The following is a 14,956-nucleotide window of genomic DNA, read 5'->3' as shown; positions in this document are numbered from 1 at the left end:
AGAGCTTGCATGCCATCGCACGACCAGGTGAAAGATAAGATGATGAATTTCCCAGTGCACAGCGCCCTCGACAACTGCGCCATAAGAGTCGAGGCAGAAGGCGCATGCAATAGAGACATTTGTCGAGGAATTCTGGACGCGTCCGTCAAATTAAGATAGTAAACCCGGAGCAATGGGACCACGTCGCACAACGCGTCATGAATATCCTTGACCGACGTGACAGACGCGTCTGTCACGGCGTTGCGCTCCCACTCCTGGAATCCGGAGGCTGATCCTTGCTTCTCTTCCACTGTCACCTGTACAATCATCTCTCACGATAAACCTCGCGAATTCGTCTGTATATCATGTCCCAGGTCAGGGCACAGCAAGGCCCGCTTTCGGAGATCGACAACACGCCGCGCGTAAGCCAAACTGAGGCCATACGTAGGTTGCAGGTCATGCTGTCCTATCAGCATTGCATACTGATTGTGACAGGGACGATAGAGACCTCTGCGCTCTGCTCACAGTGTGGCACTCGTACACTTGCGCCGGGCTCGTCTAAATTTTGCCAACCATGCTGCACAAAAGATCAGATGCGCAAGGATGGGCGTCCGTACAGCGAGATAGCTCGGGTGTGGATGCTGAGTACGATGGAATACGAGAAGGACGTGGAAGCTGAGTTTTTGAAGAGGGAGTCTCTGACAAGAGTGAAGGCGGGGTCTATCGACGACTCGTCCATTGTCTCGTCGAACAAGCCAGGTGCGTCGCGGAGTCCCGTCGGGCTAGTCTTATTCTGACTAGGTACCGCAGCTCTTCAGAAAGGCTCGGACGAACCAACATGTTCGGGGTGCTTTGGTCGCATGCTCGTGCCCAAGCCCGGCGGCGTCTGCAGACCTTGTCACGTACTGTTGCGACAGCGCGAACTCGGCGACCGAAAGCCTCTCAGAAATGGATTCGCACGAAGTTAGACGCTTGTGGGAAGGGAGAAATACCTCGCGCACCAGGCAGCTATGCCACTCAAGCCTCGGAGGTTGTACTGGGGAAGAGGAAGGCCGAGGCCATGGACGAGCCGCCAACCGCAATAACGCTTAGCAAATGCTGCACAGAATATCAGACTTGGTCGGCAATGTACGAGGTGCTTACCGAAAGTCTCAGAGACTTCTACAAGGGCAGCAAGCTGTCGAAAGCCTCTACGCCATACATCTACTTCCACGGCGCGTATTCCATCGTTGCTGACTCGTCAGTATCAAACAAGACGCGATCGGCACTCGTTTCTCAAGAGCTCTGAAAAATAGTGAAGCTGCCTCATAGGTAGGTATAAGCACTACTGTACTGCAATTGAACTCGAACGACCGTTTCATATAGCTACGGCGGTGCTTCCCGGACCGAAAGCACGACCAGTTTTACCGTGACATGTCGCTGTGAGTGCGATCTGAAGATTACGGCACGGATGGCTGTTCCACCTGCGCCAGCTCCGAGCTCTGCATCCGCATTGCTGGCTCCTCTGACCTCCATTCACTCCCCCTTCTCTTCAGTCACCACTACGTCTACGCAACCGGCTCCAGTACTGCAATTAGCACCTCCTGGCATCCCCCCACCTTTGAGGAAACCACGACAGGGCACGCTGTCGAAATGGATCCCACGAGAGGGGACGAAACAGCCACCAGTGCTGCAGCTCGCGCCAACCGGTGTCACTATCAACCCCGCTCCCGCTTCCAACCGTGTGGCACCATTACCAACTGCAGTGAAGGCAGAACCCGTCGAGGAGAAGATCAGAGTCTGTGGAGGAGCTGTGCGGATCACCGTAATGGACGACCTATCACACGCGTACTTCAAGGGGCAGAGGGTCGTGGTTGAGGTTTCAACACGAAGGAAGTTATAACAGAATCCTGCGAGCATATAGCTGGTCATGGGGTATGTAACTCTCGTTCGGATACCGGGTCACCACCTATACCTGTACATCTTGCCTAGTATTATTTTCCGATGAGCGTCCAATTGGATAAGTTACGAAAACATTCAGATTAGTCTATACTGCGGCGACAGCTGTTACAGGTGGCGGAACCTCGAATTTTGCAGCCAGTTCATCGAAGAGCTCTGCTTTCTGAGCAACATCCTTGACCATAGGAAATGTCGGATACTGGCCTGAAAGTTGGCTTAACAGAAATGTAAGTCTCGTTCTGAAGAACACAAAGTAGCAATGTACCTCCACAGCTGCTCTGCTTCCGCCTCGCCCCCCTTTTCACGACTCAAGCCGGCAGCAACAACCAAAGCGGCGAGGGTCTCGGCATCCTTCGTCTGCACCTCCTCCAAATCCGACTTCGCTGCCGGGATCTCGCCCTGAAGTATCCTCGTTACCCCACGAGCCGTGAATAGATGCGGCGACGAGAGTGACGGGTTTGCGAGCTGTTCGGTGTAGAACGAGTTGCAGTCCGAATAGCCGTCGCTGCCAGTGACGAGCGATATTGACGCTTCAATGAGCTGCAGAAGCAGGTCGTCCTCAGACCAGCGTTTCGCGCTCTCGAACTCCTTGCGCGCAAGGTCGGGGCGATGTATAGACAGGTACACCTGCACGGTAATTGCGACTGCCTCCATATTCTCTTTGTTCGAGCCCGCACATAGCGTCTCGAGGGCCTCCTCGACCTCACCTGCCCGGGCGAACGCCGTCCCCGCGATTACGCGCACGAGCCATCGGTCCCTGGCGTCGCCTTCAACTTCCTCGCCCTCAATCTCGACGCACAGATCCCGCAGCTCCTCGAGGACTGTTTCCTGTGCTGCTGCGTCCGCCGCACCGACGTACCGCGCGAGCGCAGCCACGGCCTTCAGGGCGACATTCTCAGACTCGGGGATGATGGCAAGCGCAGCTTCGGGCTTGTCTGAGGCGATGTACGCGCGGGCCTTATATATGAGGATCAGTGTGTAATCCGGTGAGTTGGGCGAGGGTAGGGTCAGGTCGATGACACTTTGATAGGCTCCTACATAACGTTGGCTTCAGCACTGCCAGGTGAGGATGAACTATAAATTTCGTACCAAGGAGAAACTGCTGCTTGGTATTGTAAAGTTCTGAGGAGTCCATGGTTGCCAGAGTATGAGTGAATGAGTGTACCGACGTGGAAGCAGCACTGTAACCGTAGGGGAAAGCGAGAGTAAGCGGAGCGGTAGACGGCTCGTCAAATGCGATAAATAAGATTCAAACCCCGCACAAAGTGCAGTAAGACAGATTCTGAGCGGAGGTAAGCAAGGCTTTGAAGGACGCGTCGACATCACGCTCAGCCAACGCGTCAATTATATTAATCTTGGTCCCGGCCAGGTCTACGTAAACTCTCCCCCTACCTCTCCGGGATCGTCACCTATATGAATGGCTATGAATCTAGAACAGATTATCAATCTACTGCATAGCACCAAGATCAAGGAGCGGACGAATGGCGTTGAGCTCCTCAGCTCTCTCTTTTCCGTACCTAATAAAGTCGAGAAGCTCGCGGAATCACAGGATTTGCTGCTCCTGTTTGTAGCTCTGTTCGACTGTTTCGGTTATGAGAAGGGAGCATACACGAAGAAAAGCACTGCAGGATCGACCACGACTGCAGAAAACCGTTTGAAGGCAGTCGCAAGAGTCCTCCGCACTCTAGTCGAGCGGACTTGCCGCCAGTGGAACAGGAAAGCCTTGAGAGTCGCACTTGAACATCTGTTCGAGAACTGCAAGTACAACGGCACTCTCTTTGAACCCACGGCCCTAGATTACTTTCACGCCATCGCCCACATCTTCCGCTTCCGACCCCATGTCGATAATCTCGACCACAGCACATGGATCAGGCTCGTAGACCTAATGTTCAACGTCATCTTGGAGGACCCTTTCAAGACGCGTTTGGAAGATTCCTTGGAATCTCCATCTCGTGCGCCCAGTCCTATGGACGTTGACGAGGAGAAGTCTCAAGACGAGATGACTTTGTCTCCTAAGAAGAAGAGAAGACGACCCGAGTCAACGCCTACGCCTACGCCACGACTAGCTCACCATACTGCCAAGGGTGTTGGAGCAGAAGTAGGCAAAATTAAGCCTGTGGCGGCGGAAATTCTCAAGAGCCTTTTGACACACCCTTCAGCTCCTCTCATTTCTGCAGATTATCCATTTCTGCCTGTAGCGGTCTTGAACCGGATGCGGCGCTACCTCGCTGCGTTTTCGAACAAGGCCTCCCTCCACCGGGAGCTGCTTCCCGCCCTGTCAGTGGTGCTCTCTGCGTGTTCTCTGAACAAGGCCGCGCCAGTCGCACGTTTCGCTCGGGACACGTGGACAGATCTTATCGACCTCTGGAAGATCAAGGATTGGAGAGAACCGCTTGTCATTGTCATCCGCAAGCTCTTCCCCTACCTCACCGTCGATAACGAGAAGTTGGGGAAACTGCCTCCCTACGATGCTAGTCTGCGCGCCCTTCACGACTGTCTCGAAAAAGACACCCACGACGCTAAATACAAAACGTTGTCTCTTGAGTGCCTGCGAATGCAGCTTCTCTCTGAGGCAGAGTGTCCAAGAGCCTTCGTCGCCAAGTCCTTCCGGTACGGCTGGAAGTTCACTTCTGCGCAAGCCCTCTCGTGGGCCTCTCTAGAGCTCCAGGCCGACTGTGCAGCTAAGGTAAATCCACTCATGACATGACATTCAGTTTGGCGTATTAATCGATCATGGTTCATTAGCTATATGGTCTATCACGGTCGACTCTGCATATGGAGGAAACGGGACGGAAACGAGCCAGACGCGAAGACCCTATATCTGAACTGCTGTCCTCGATTCGAACAAGAGTCGACGTTAATTTTCGGGTCGCTCACCTGCAAGTTCTCTTGTTCATCGTCGATAGGCACTGGTCCACCATTCACGACGAGCTTCGGCAATCGGTGAAGGATGCGCTCGTGCAGTTCCTTTCGTACGATGAGCCGGACATCCAATCGTGGACATTTATGTGTCTCGCGGCTATTGCTCACGCCTCCTGTGCAGGAGACGCGCCTGCGCCCTGGTGGGGAGATATCTGGACACATGCTGTGCGTGAAGTGACTATACCGCGGGTCTGCCGGGCAGCCTGCCATGTCGCGCATACGCTCCTTACCCATACAAGGTCTCTCATCAGTCCAAACAAAATCTTCTCCGACATCGAGACTCTAGCGAAAGATTTGACAATCCAAGGACCAACATTCCCCTATGATTCCGTCTGTGCGTTTCTCGCGTCGTGTATGTGGATCGCAAGCCAGGACGTGCGGCTATACCGATTACAACTCGAAGAGAAGGCTTTGCTCTGGTTGCTCAAGACATGGAAACCGACAGATCCCCAGGAGCGCGCGAAGATGCCATCATATACCGTCCACGACATCCACCATTTCCTGGAGGTTGCTTGTGGTGCTAGGAAGCAAGTAGACCTCATCTGCGAGTTAGAACTTCCCGAGTGCCCAATTGTGGACACCGTTGTCGAGCAACACGCCACAGCCGTTATCCGAGGCTTCGTCCTGTACGCACAACTACCACCTTTCAAACACACTGCTACGGTCATCAAGCCCCTTACTGCTGGGCCTTTCTCGATGGCCTCGGCGGAGACGAACAACAAAACTGAAGCGCCTCCTGGGGGGAAAGAACGACGTCTCTCACAGTTCTTCACGGCACACCTAGAAAAATTCGTGCAAGAAGGGGAGCGTGATCCGGACAGCAAGATAAGGGGTCCCGCCATCGAGCGAGTTCGTGTTGCGCTGGATTTCGCTCTCAATGCGCTCTGTTTCGAGACAATGGTATCAGCTCGTGGGTTCGCACCAAACAAACGGACAATGCAACTTGCGTGTAAGGTCATACGCGTGTACATTCCCACAATCACAGATCCGAATACCGACACCTGGGAGGACAGGCTTTTTCTTCTCGCGGCCTTCTATCCTCTTGTCCTCGCTGCGCCACCCAAGGCTCTCGACGAGCCATGGGAGATGATGCTACCCCCTGGCCGGGATTCAGGCATTCGTCAGGACGTGCTCAAAAATTTGTCCAACCGGACTAACCTCAGCTTGCAGAATATGTCCGAGGCGCAACGTGCATTCCAGACGATGATTCTCAGCACTGTCAGCGTAGGTGTCTACGTCCCATTCTGTCTGTTCTTAGCGTCTAATCTAATGTGGTACAGGACACAGACCTAATCGACGAGATCCTCGACACCATGCGGCATTGCCTTCGTGATGTCGCGACGAGTCTACCCAAGACTAGCGAACTCAAGACTAACAAGGGCCTTGATGATCATTACATCCAGCTCACTGGCGATTCTATGGGTCCCGTCGATGCGCACTCAGCGACTCTTCGCAAAGTGGTCAGTGCATGCGTCCGTGCACTGGCAACGTTTCCATTATTGCAGAGCGGCCTACCTGCCCGAGAAAAGGAACTCTTCGAACTCTTTTCTCACTGCTCTTCGATCAGCTTTGTGCTGTTTGGAACAGTCTACGCAGAGTACGTCCTAGACGGCGCCTTACATGTGAACGCGGTCGATCTCTCGCGGTTCTTCGAATTTGTGGAAGAGATTGCGGGAGTCTACGAGTGCAAGCAGGATGATGCCTTCCGAATCATGGTAGTATCGCTGCTGCGTGCTACGCTGGACGTTTGGATCGATAGAACGGTCGACGACGTATTACTGCACCAAGTTCGCGAGCTCTTTAAATGGGTATTCACGATGGGCCAGAAGCACAGCAACATCTCTTGGCGAGCCGCGGATGCAATTGTTCAGTTCCTGGACGATTACCTACGCAAGGACCCATCAGAAAGCTCGTGGCCACTTGCCGACGACGAAACGTCAGAAACACCTCACACCTGGTTACACACACTCGCGGGACACGTCGATATACGGGTTCGTTTCCGTGCGGTGCTAGCCAGTGCCCGGTCTTTCGCCAACATACGACAGCTTGGTGTCAAGCCGATGGACTGGTACCTCTCGATTCGAAATCGCATATGCAACATGGTAGAAATGTAAGTCTCCGTTCTGGCCACAGGTATAATGCTAACTGCCAGTTTTCGTCGTGTAGGTACGAGGAGATGCTCACCCGCTTAGTCTGCCTGGGGAACATCATGATCGTCAGTTCTACGGTCCGGAGAGGAAGCTACTGGAATTTGCTCGAACTATGTTTCTACTCGTCGGCTTATGTCGCACACGTAGAGACTATCCTCGCCGCTGTGTCTCAAAGGCTGGGTCTCTCTGTCGCTTCGTTTTTCGAAACATATGCCGGGCAGATTGCCATCGCCTTGCGCGTCAACAGCAAGGAATTCCTGCAGCTTCCTCCCCATCTTCTGGGATATAGAGATATGAAGGAGTATGCGGAAGCCGCCTTTCCGCTGTTAACTCCCTATAACCTTGCAGCAAGCGGGCGAGACCGGGAAGAAGAGGAGCGGGGCTATCAATACTTCAAAAGTCACTGCGAAGCGCTGAAGAAAAGCTATGCCGAAGGACTTGGTGATTGTCTCGCCGATGTAGTCGGACAATTCGTTGTGCACTGGATAAGCCACAATGGCGGTACGGAAGGCCCCGGATCGATGAGCCTTCTGTCGTCTATCACAGAACTTATTGCTCGGCTTGGTCATGATGATCCCATTGGACAGCAACTCCGACCTTACGCTGATGGCATCCTCACTACCGTTATTCGGACGCTCGACGAAGCGGACTATTCTTCGTCGGGCCCCATTGCTGCTTCTCTGGAGGCACTCCCCGATGCATCGGCAGAAATCTTTTGCTTACTCACCAGGTTCCGAGACGATACGTTCTACGGAGAAGAAGCAATTGTGCCCGCCTGGCGTGCGGATGCGGTCCTGGAGTCATTAGTCTGGTTCGACGATCATGTACCTCACTGGGAGGATGTCGCCATCACATATCACGTATTGCACCACCTCTTCGCCATCCTAGAACGACATCCACTCGTATACGAACAGCTACGATTGCTCAACGCTGTCTGCATGTGGGTAGCTTGCCGACATGAGCACTTCCAATACCCAGCGCTTTTGAAGACATTGTTCAATGGCGCTCTGAATATTTTGGCGCAAAGTGACCTTGCTCGTGGCGCGCAGTCAATACTCGACTGGATCTTTGACCGCCTAAATTTATACAGAGCGTCGGAGCTCAACCTCAGACTGGCCGAAGGTCTGCTTCGCATTGGATGTGTCGCGCACGAGTTTGTACCAAGCGACGTCCCTGATACCTCACTCATGGGAGAAGATCTTCTGCAATGGATCGAGCAGAAACTGTTTGACCTTCATCGAATTGCGGGGCAGGAGGATGTGGTGCTTGAGGCGCTTGCTGCTTGGCCTCGCGACTTGAACGACTCGCTCAAACAGCTCTTGGGTCACATCGGCACGACCGATCTTTCGAGGTATCTGCGAGATGATAGCGTCTCCACGAACAAGTTTCGCCTAGTCCGTCGGTTGCACGACCTTGCTGTCGAGAACCCGCGTGGCTCTAGCCGCTTCGCCCAGTCTGATTTCTGGAGACTGAAGTCGTGTATCCCTACAGGTGGCTTTCTCGCTTCAAGTGACGTGCACGCATTTGCAGAGCTACTTCTCTCTAATCAGGGTCGTATCGATGGGCTCGAGTACGAGGCACCCAATGCACCCTCTGCAAGATCGCAGCATCTCAGTTCTAACCCGCAGAACTCCACCTACCACGCTGCGCAAGTCGGGGCACGAAAGGCAATATTCGTGTCATTGTTGAACATGCTCCATGATCCCTCCACCTCCCGAGCCTATCTTGCATTCAAGACGGTACGATCTCTGGCTGTCGCGGCGGGTTCCGATGTCACCGGTACAGCTTCCTGGCCACCAGGCTACAAAGCAGAGCTATCATATCTGCAAGCATATTCGACCCCGTCCTCTCTACCCCCCTCGAGAACGCTCGCCGAAGTCTTTGCCCCAGAGCCTGCTCTAGAGCTCGCCAGGAACTTTCCTAATTGGATCAAGTTCATTACAAGCGCAATCTGCGATTTTCTCGCTGCCAAGGAGTCGTTCTATATATCACTTTCGGCAGCACTCCGTAGTGATGCTCGTCTCGCGGAAGAAGTTCTCCCGGTGTTAGTGCATATCGCTCTTGGGCGTGAGTGGGAGCGACGAAGGCATAAGACTGACCCCGCTCCAAACCGAACTGCTCTCTCGGAATATTTCACACGCATCTTGACCTCCCCTGTCTCCTCCGTACCTTGCCGACGCGTTATCGTTGACGTCGTGCTGCACCTTCGCCAACTGAAGCGCTCTGAACGAGACGATCCACTGAGCCACGAGCGATGGTTGGATCTCGACTTCATCCTGTTGAGCCAAAGTGCCATCTCCTACGGAGCTTATACGACCGCGCTGCTATTCACCGAACTCGCTGCAGAGTCCTCGGATCAGTCCTGTAGCGGATCCACCTCGGTCGAACAAGTGTTATACGAGATATACGGCCACATCGACGAACCTGACGGCTTCTATGGCATCAAGTCACTGGACCCCCACAACATCCTGCTAAAGCGATTTCACCACGAAAACCAATGGCAGAAGGCCTTCCAGTTCCATGGGGCGTCTATTGACGACCATTTTTCGGAAGGAAACGATGTACGAGGTGTCTTGCAGGCGCTACACTCGTTTGGCTTCAATCAGCTCGCTTTAACGACTCTACAAGCCGTCCCTGAAGCAAGTGACGACCTCACTTTGGGGCTGATGGCTTATGCTTTAGGCTGGCGCACGGGGACGTGGGATCTTCCTGAACATTCAGGAGATCAAAAGGTTGCTCTGTACGCTGCGCTAAGAGCAGTGCACCGAGAACGCGATGACAGGGTAGTAGAGGCCTCTCTCCAGCGCACTCTGACCGAGGAAATGTCTCGCCTGCGCAGCCTGGCCGACGAAAACATTGCGGAGATACGAGAGGTGGCGCAAAACCTTATGTGCTTGAACGAGATACGGCGCTGGAGGGGTGAAGAGTTTCAGAGCCAGCTGCAGGCCAAAAGCATCGATCCGACTGTTGCAGCCGAGCTTGGCGACCTTGAACTAGATATTGAGTGAGTGCCGCGGGATCGTCTACATTACGAAAGACTGACTCACGTGTGTAGATACCCATTCCTGGAGGCACTGATTGCAACACGCGTCTCTTTGCTCCATTCGGCCAGGTATAGGGAGGAACGCGATCAGATTGGCGATGTTCGACACCCTTTCGTGCGAGGCCTCGTAGATGTGGAGACCAGCTGCCTCCTACGCCTGTCTGAAGCATCGCGCAAGGTCGACAATGTCCAAATCGCGCTCAATTCAGTTGTTCGAGCGCAGAAGCTCTGCTCGTCGCCGCGCTTCGACGTTTCCTATGAGTATGCGCACGTCCTTTGGCTGTCCCATGAACCGAGGTCCGCCGTGCAATACCTGAACACCTTGCTCGGCACTTCAGTTCCTGGATTCCCGGCGCTGGATACCTTAGATACAGCCAAAAAAGCATTAGCCTACGCCACCCTTGTAAGTCTTAATCCATATTCCCCACGGCATATTCTAATAATTCTTGTCAGGGCACTTGGGCATCCGAAGCCTGCCTAGAGAAACCGGCTTATATTATGACTCAGTACTTCAACGAAGCCGCTAATCTTGCTTTGAGTGGAACTTCGAATGCGAGCGCGAAGGCTGGTAGTCTCTCCGCGTCTGTTTTGCACCAATATGCCATATTCGCCGAACGGCAGTATACTTCTATCGTGAAGTCTCCGGATGCGTTCCGTTGGCGCGTTTACAAAGGACGCAAGGAAGAGGAACTCAGACATTGGAAGGAGCGTATCGCGAAAGAGCCATCGAACAGCACAGAACTCAAGAGGATGCAGTCGAAAGCGCAGAAAATCCTAGACGAAGATCTTGCTCGTTTGCAGGAATACGCCCAGCAGCGCGACATGTTCCTCAGACAGGCGCTGAACATGTACTCTCGCACGCTGCAAATCTCCGACGAATTCGACGACGACTCAATGATCCGCTTCTGTTCCCTTTGGTTTGCCAACTTCGACCGTATGGATGATAACTTCCAAGGCCTCATCGCACAGACGGCGAAACGTATACCGTCTCGAAAGTTTGTCTTCCTGACCCACCAACTGGCTGCACGTCTCTCCAAGTCGGATAAGGATCCGCAAATGCCACAGCCGCCACAGCAAGTCAATCTACGTAGCGTAGTCTTGCGCATGTGCCGGGAGCATCCATTCCACACTTTGTATTCCGTCTTCTGCTTGCAAGGCGACAACAAGCCAAGCGCTTCCAGAAGACAATCAAGTCGACATGACCCCACGTCCTCTCAGGCCGAACGAACCGCTGCTGCTTTAGACATCTTCCAATCCCTTCTTTCAGATTCTCGTTGCCAGGAACGGGTCAAGGCTGTCGACCTGATTTGTAGAGCGTCTTTGGAATGGGCACAATATCCCATCAAGAGCGAACATGCAGCCGCAATGGAAGCTCATCGGCCACGGCCGTCTCAGATTCCCTTGAAGCTGCAGATTCTCTCTGTCAAGGATGTCAAGGTCCCGGTTATCACGGCTCCTCTCCCTGTTGATGTTACTTGCAGATACGACAATTTTGTCTGGATATCTCGATTTGAAGATCGCTACAGCATAGCCGGTGGGATCAACGTACCCAAAATCACGAATTGCGTTGGAAGTGATGGTAATCGATACAAGCAGCTGGTAAGTTAGGTATTATTGGAGTACACCGCAGTTGCTTATGGTTTTTCTACAGTACAAGGGCGAAGGTGGTGACGACCTTCGTCAAGATGCCGTTATGGAGCAAGTCTTCGATCTCGTGAATGTCGTACTGCGCCACGACCGTCAGACCTTGCGGCGCAAGCTTCGCATCAGAGGCTACAAAGTCATACCCCTCGCTTCCCAAGCCGGCGTTCTGGAGTTCGTTCAGAATACTCAGCCGCTGAAGACCTGGTTGGAATTGGCTCACCCGAGGTGTGTGGTTGTTGATACAGGCTTGCTCATACCGTTCCTACCTCTTTCCAGGTACCGACCTGAAGACATCTCACCTGGTAAATTCTCCACGCAGCTCCGTGAAGCCGCACATGGCAAAAAGGCGGTAGACAAGGAGCAACAAGAGCGGATGTTCACCCTATTCAAAAGCCTTCGCACTAAGTTCAAGCCGGTCATGAGGCATTTCTTTACGGAACATCATAAGGTGCCAATCGTATGGTTCCGGACCCGTCTTAACTACGCACGCAGCGTCGCAACTACTTCCATCGTTGGTCATATCCTCGGCCTCGGCGACCGGCATACCTCCAATATCCTCCAGGACATGACGAATGGAGAAGTCGTTCACATAGATCTTGGGATCGCATTCGACCAGGTCAGTATGTAATCCCTTCTCTGCGTGCAAGTGGTCTGATCACTGTGCGGCAGGGCAAGCTTCTTCCCGCACCCGAGCGTGTTCCGTTTCGCCTGACCGCCGATATGGTGGATGGTCTTGGGACTTCGGGTGTGGACGGGGTCTTCCGCCGATGCGCGGAGGAGACGCTCCGCGTGTTAAGAGAGGAGCAAGAGGTCATCTTGACCGTCCTTGAAGTATTCAAATACGATCCCTTGCACTCCTGGTAGGCACTCACGTTGTCTAAAATTCAGCTTCACACTCACCTGATTATAGGACTGCCAGCGAGATGAAGCTCAAACAAGCGCAGTCCCGCACGGATGTCACCTCTGAACTCACCGAGGCGGCATTCAAGTTCGCTGTCGGACTGGATCTTTCCGCTGGGGCTGCAGACGAAGCCGCAGATCGTGCTCTGAGCTCTGTACAGCGGAAGCTCGACAAGACGAACAGCGTTGAGTTCACCGTCAACGACCTCATTCAGCAAGCAACCGATGTTTTCAGCCTGGCGAACATGTTCCATGGTCAGTGTCTCAGCAGTACAAAAAATGCTCGACTGCGATTGATTTATTTCCTCCAGGTTGGACTCCCTATTTGTAGATCTGATACACGTGCATACCCACAGCCCCGTTCTATACCTACGTCGTCTGCTATCGAAACCTTCCGCTCTCGAATTTATAACTGCTCGCATCGATCTATAGATTATTATCTACTTTCGCAACTCAGGCGCAATAGTAATACAAGCAAGAAACTCTCTGAAAGTCCGAGCAAGAGAAAATGTACATGCGATAACGCCAAATCCTCAGGCGCGTCAAACGCTGTACGGCTGTCGGCATCACCGTACGCCTCAGCCTCTTTGAAACGCACGGGTACATAGCTCGAGCGGACATCCTGCGTCCGCGCGCCGCCCTTGACGAAGCCATACTGGCACGCGGCGAGGGCGATGGCGCAGATGAGAACGCGGATGAGCGCGCAGAGCTTTTCTGACCGCGGCCGCTACGCCGTCTCCGGCCGTGGAATCGTCATCGCTGTTCGGGATATCTACAAGCGTCTTCAACCGGCGCACGAGGCGGTGAACCTGGCAGGCCACAATGAGCCACGCCGCATTAATGAGGGCCGTCGTCGTGACGAGCTGGACAAAGCTCTGGACGAAGCATACCGTGACTCGACTTGAATATTGCAGTGGTCACCTACCAACCAATACAGCCAACGATACACACAGTATCCAGGAAGTCGGCAATGATAGAAGTATATTGCGTGTCAATAAGCGGACTACTAGTTCGCACAAAGGATGTACGGCACAACACGATTGTGACAGACTCCCTTGTATGGAGTCAGCACTCAAGGTGCCCGACTGTACGTTGATTAGACGACAGAAGTTGTATACTCTTGGCGATTCACCAGAACCGAATGCAGGGTGGATGCGTAGAGCACTGCTCGGGCAGAAAGACGCCATCGCACGCGTACAAATGAGAAAAGAGAGAGGAGCAGGATGAGTAGCAGACATCCGACAAACCGCGAGATGAATAACAAGAAGGTGAATTGCAGAGTCTTGATGGTGTCGGGTGCTGGCGGAAGATTGAAGATGGGCGTCGAATCCAGGAGGAAATTTTCGCATTATATTTGGGCGCCAATTAAGCTGATCTCCCGCGCCACCATGCCTACGCGCGCTTGTGATTGACACACTTTTCCTGCAACCCGCAATGCCAGCGAAACCCCGGGTTGTCATCACCAGCCATAGTGCGGTAAGGAACATCCAAGGACCAGCGGTGGGTAAGTATAGCACAGACAAGTCTCGTTTTCTGGCGCTCTGTCTGCGCCTTCGGACGTCTTTCGGGCAACCTCGGACAGGCTGCAAGCCACTGCATTCTTACAACTTGCTCCGCCACGATTGGCTTCGGGGGGCGGGCCAGCTTCTCAGCGCACCTGACTATACTCGTCGCCCCGAACGCCGACGTTTAATTTCAGCGACCTGTGCAGGCCCGGGTGAGACAAGCTGGCTCCTAACTGCCGGCGCACCGCAGAGGGCACGCTGCCGAGAACTTGCAGGCACAAGTCGCGGACGTTGATCAGCCTGGATGTGCAGAGCAGCAGACCGAGGTGTGGGAATCATGCAGGATAGAGTTGAGGATTTGGCGTCGATGCTCCAAACTTTTGCCGCCGGGGCAGGGGAACGGGAGTGAGCTATGCTCCGAGGGCCTCGATCGCCCGCTTTTACCGTTCCGACGAGTCTCGACGTCATTGCCTCTAGCTCTCGCCAAAACAAGCCGGAGTGCGATTGCAAAAGCGTATATTAGGAGCGAGCCCGCGCCATCGCTCCCTTCCCCCGCATGCTGCACACCCGCCTCTCTCTTCTCCCTCGCCACGACCCCGCAATAGACAGCAAATACACGGAGCGCCATCGTCTCTCGTTCACACACACACGCCTCCTATGAGCATACGCACACACACGATGCTGCACCACCACGCCCATGACGCACCCGCGCCGGGCACCGAAAAGGATCTCGTCGCCTTCCCAACGGACAGCCACGACGAGCCAGCCCACAACGGGCCAGAGTACTGGGACGGTCGCTCCGCCCCGCCGCGGCATCGCACGGTGCGCAGGAAGAAGAGCTCCTTCGACCTGCGGCACGTCTTCAAAAATGGGGA

The 14,956-nt window shown here is 53.8% G+C and overlaps 4 protein-coding genes across 4 annotated transcripts; 3 read left to right on the top strand and 1 right to left on the bottom strand.

Moving 5' to 3' along the window:
- Nucleotides 1-344: 344 nt before the first annotated feature.
- Nucleotides 345-1,267, top strand: PHACADRAFT_200884 (uncharacterized protein; the record flags this gene model as incomplete). Its single annotated transcript, XM_007401168.1, has 4 exons — nt 345-423; nt 475-738; nt 790-863; nt 926-1,267. The coding sequence occupies 4 exons, from the start codon at nt 345-347 to the stop codon at nt 1,265-1,267; spliced, it is 759 nt and encodes a 252-aa protein (XP_007401230.1).
- A 162-nt stretch (nt 1,268-1,429) lies between these two features.
- PHACADRAFT_200883 (uncharacterized protein) lies at nt 1,430-1,861 on the top strand (the record flags this gene model as incomplete). The annotated part of the gene is made up of 1 exon (XM_007401167.1): nt 1,430-1,861. One exon carries the CDS (start codon nt 1,430-1,432, stop codon nt 1,859-1,861), a length of 432 nt encoding a protein of 143 aa, XP_007401229.1.
- A 272-nt stretch (nt 1,862-2,133) lies between these two features.
- On the bottom strand, nt 2,134-3,052 carry PHACADRAFT_105833 (uncharacterized protein; the record flags this gene model as incomplete). Its single annotated transcript, XM_007401166.1, has 2 exons — nt 2,134-2,951; nt 3,007-3,052. The coding sequence occupies 2 exons, from the start codon at nt 3,050-3,052 to the stop codon at nt 2,134-2,136; spliced, it is 864 nt and encodes a 287-aa protein (XP_007401228.1).
- Nucleotides 3,053-3,282: 230 nt separating this feature from the next.
- Nucleotides 3,283-12,963, top strand: PHACADRAFT_153321 (uncharacterized protein). Its single transcript, XM_007401165.1, has 11 exons — nt 3,283-4,603; nt 4,663-6,063; nt 6,120-6,949; nt 7,006-9,993; nt 10,045-10,435; nt 10,486-11,631; nt 11,684-11,901; nt 11,953-12,292; nt 12,346-12,536; nt 12,587-12,831; nt 12,888-12,963. The coding sequence occupies exons 1-11, from the start codon at nt 3,335-3,337 to the stop codon at nt 12,905-12,907; spliced, it is 9,039 nt and encodes a 3,012-aa protein (XP_007401227.1). The 5' UTR covers nt 3,283-3,334; the 3' UTR covers nt 12,908-12,963.
- The last annotated feature ends 1,993 nt before the right edge of the window (nt 12,964-14,956 follow it).

Source organism: Phanerochaete carnosa, assembly GCF_000300595.1.
Source record: "Phanerochaete carnosa HHB-10118-sp unplaced genomic scaffold PHACAscaffold_12, whole genome shotgun sequence".
In the NCBI taxonomy this organism is placed as follows: Eukaryota; Fungi; Basidiomycota; class Agaricomycetes; order Polyporales; family Phanerochaetaceae; genus Phanerochaete; species Phanerochaete carnosa.
This window is presented reverse-complemented; position numbering and strand designations above follow the sequence as displayed.

Coding starts and splice junctions, on each gene's coding strand:
- PHACADRAFT_153321 (XM_007401165.1), top strand. CDS start 3,335: ATGGCTATGAATCTAGAACAGATTATCAATCTACTGCATAGCACCAAG. Junction 4,604..4,662: donor AGGCCGACTGTGCAGCTAAG/GTAAATCCACTC, acceptor ATGGTTCATTAG/CTATATGGTCTATCACGGTC. Junction 6,950..7,005: donor ATATGCAACATGGTAGAAAT/GTAAGTCTCCGT, acceptor TTCGTCGTGTAG/GTACGAGGAGATGCTCACCC.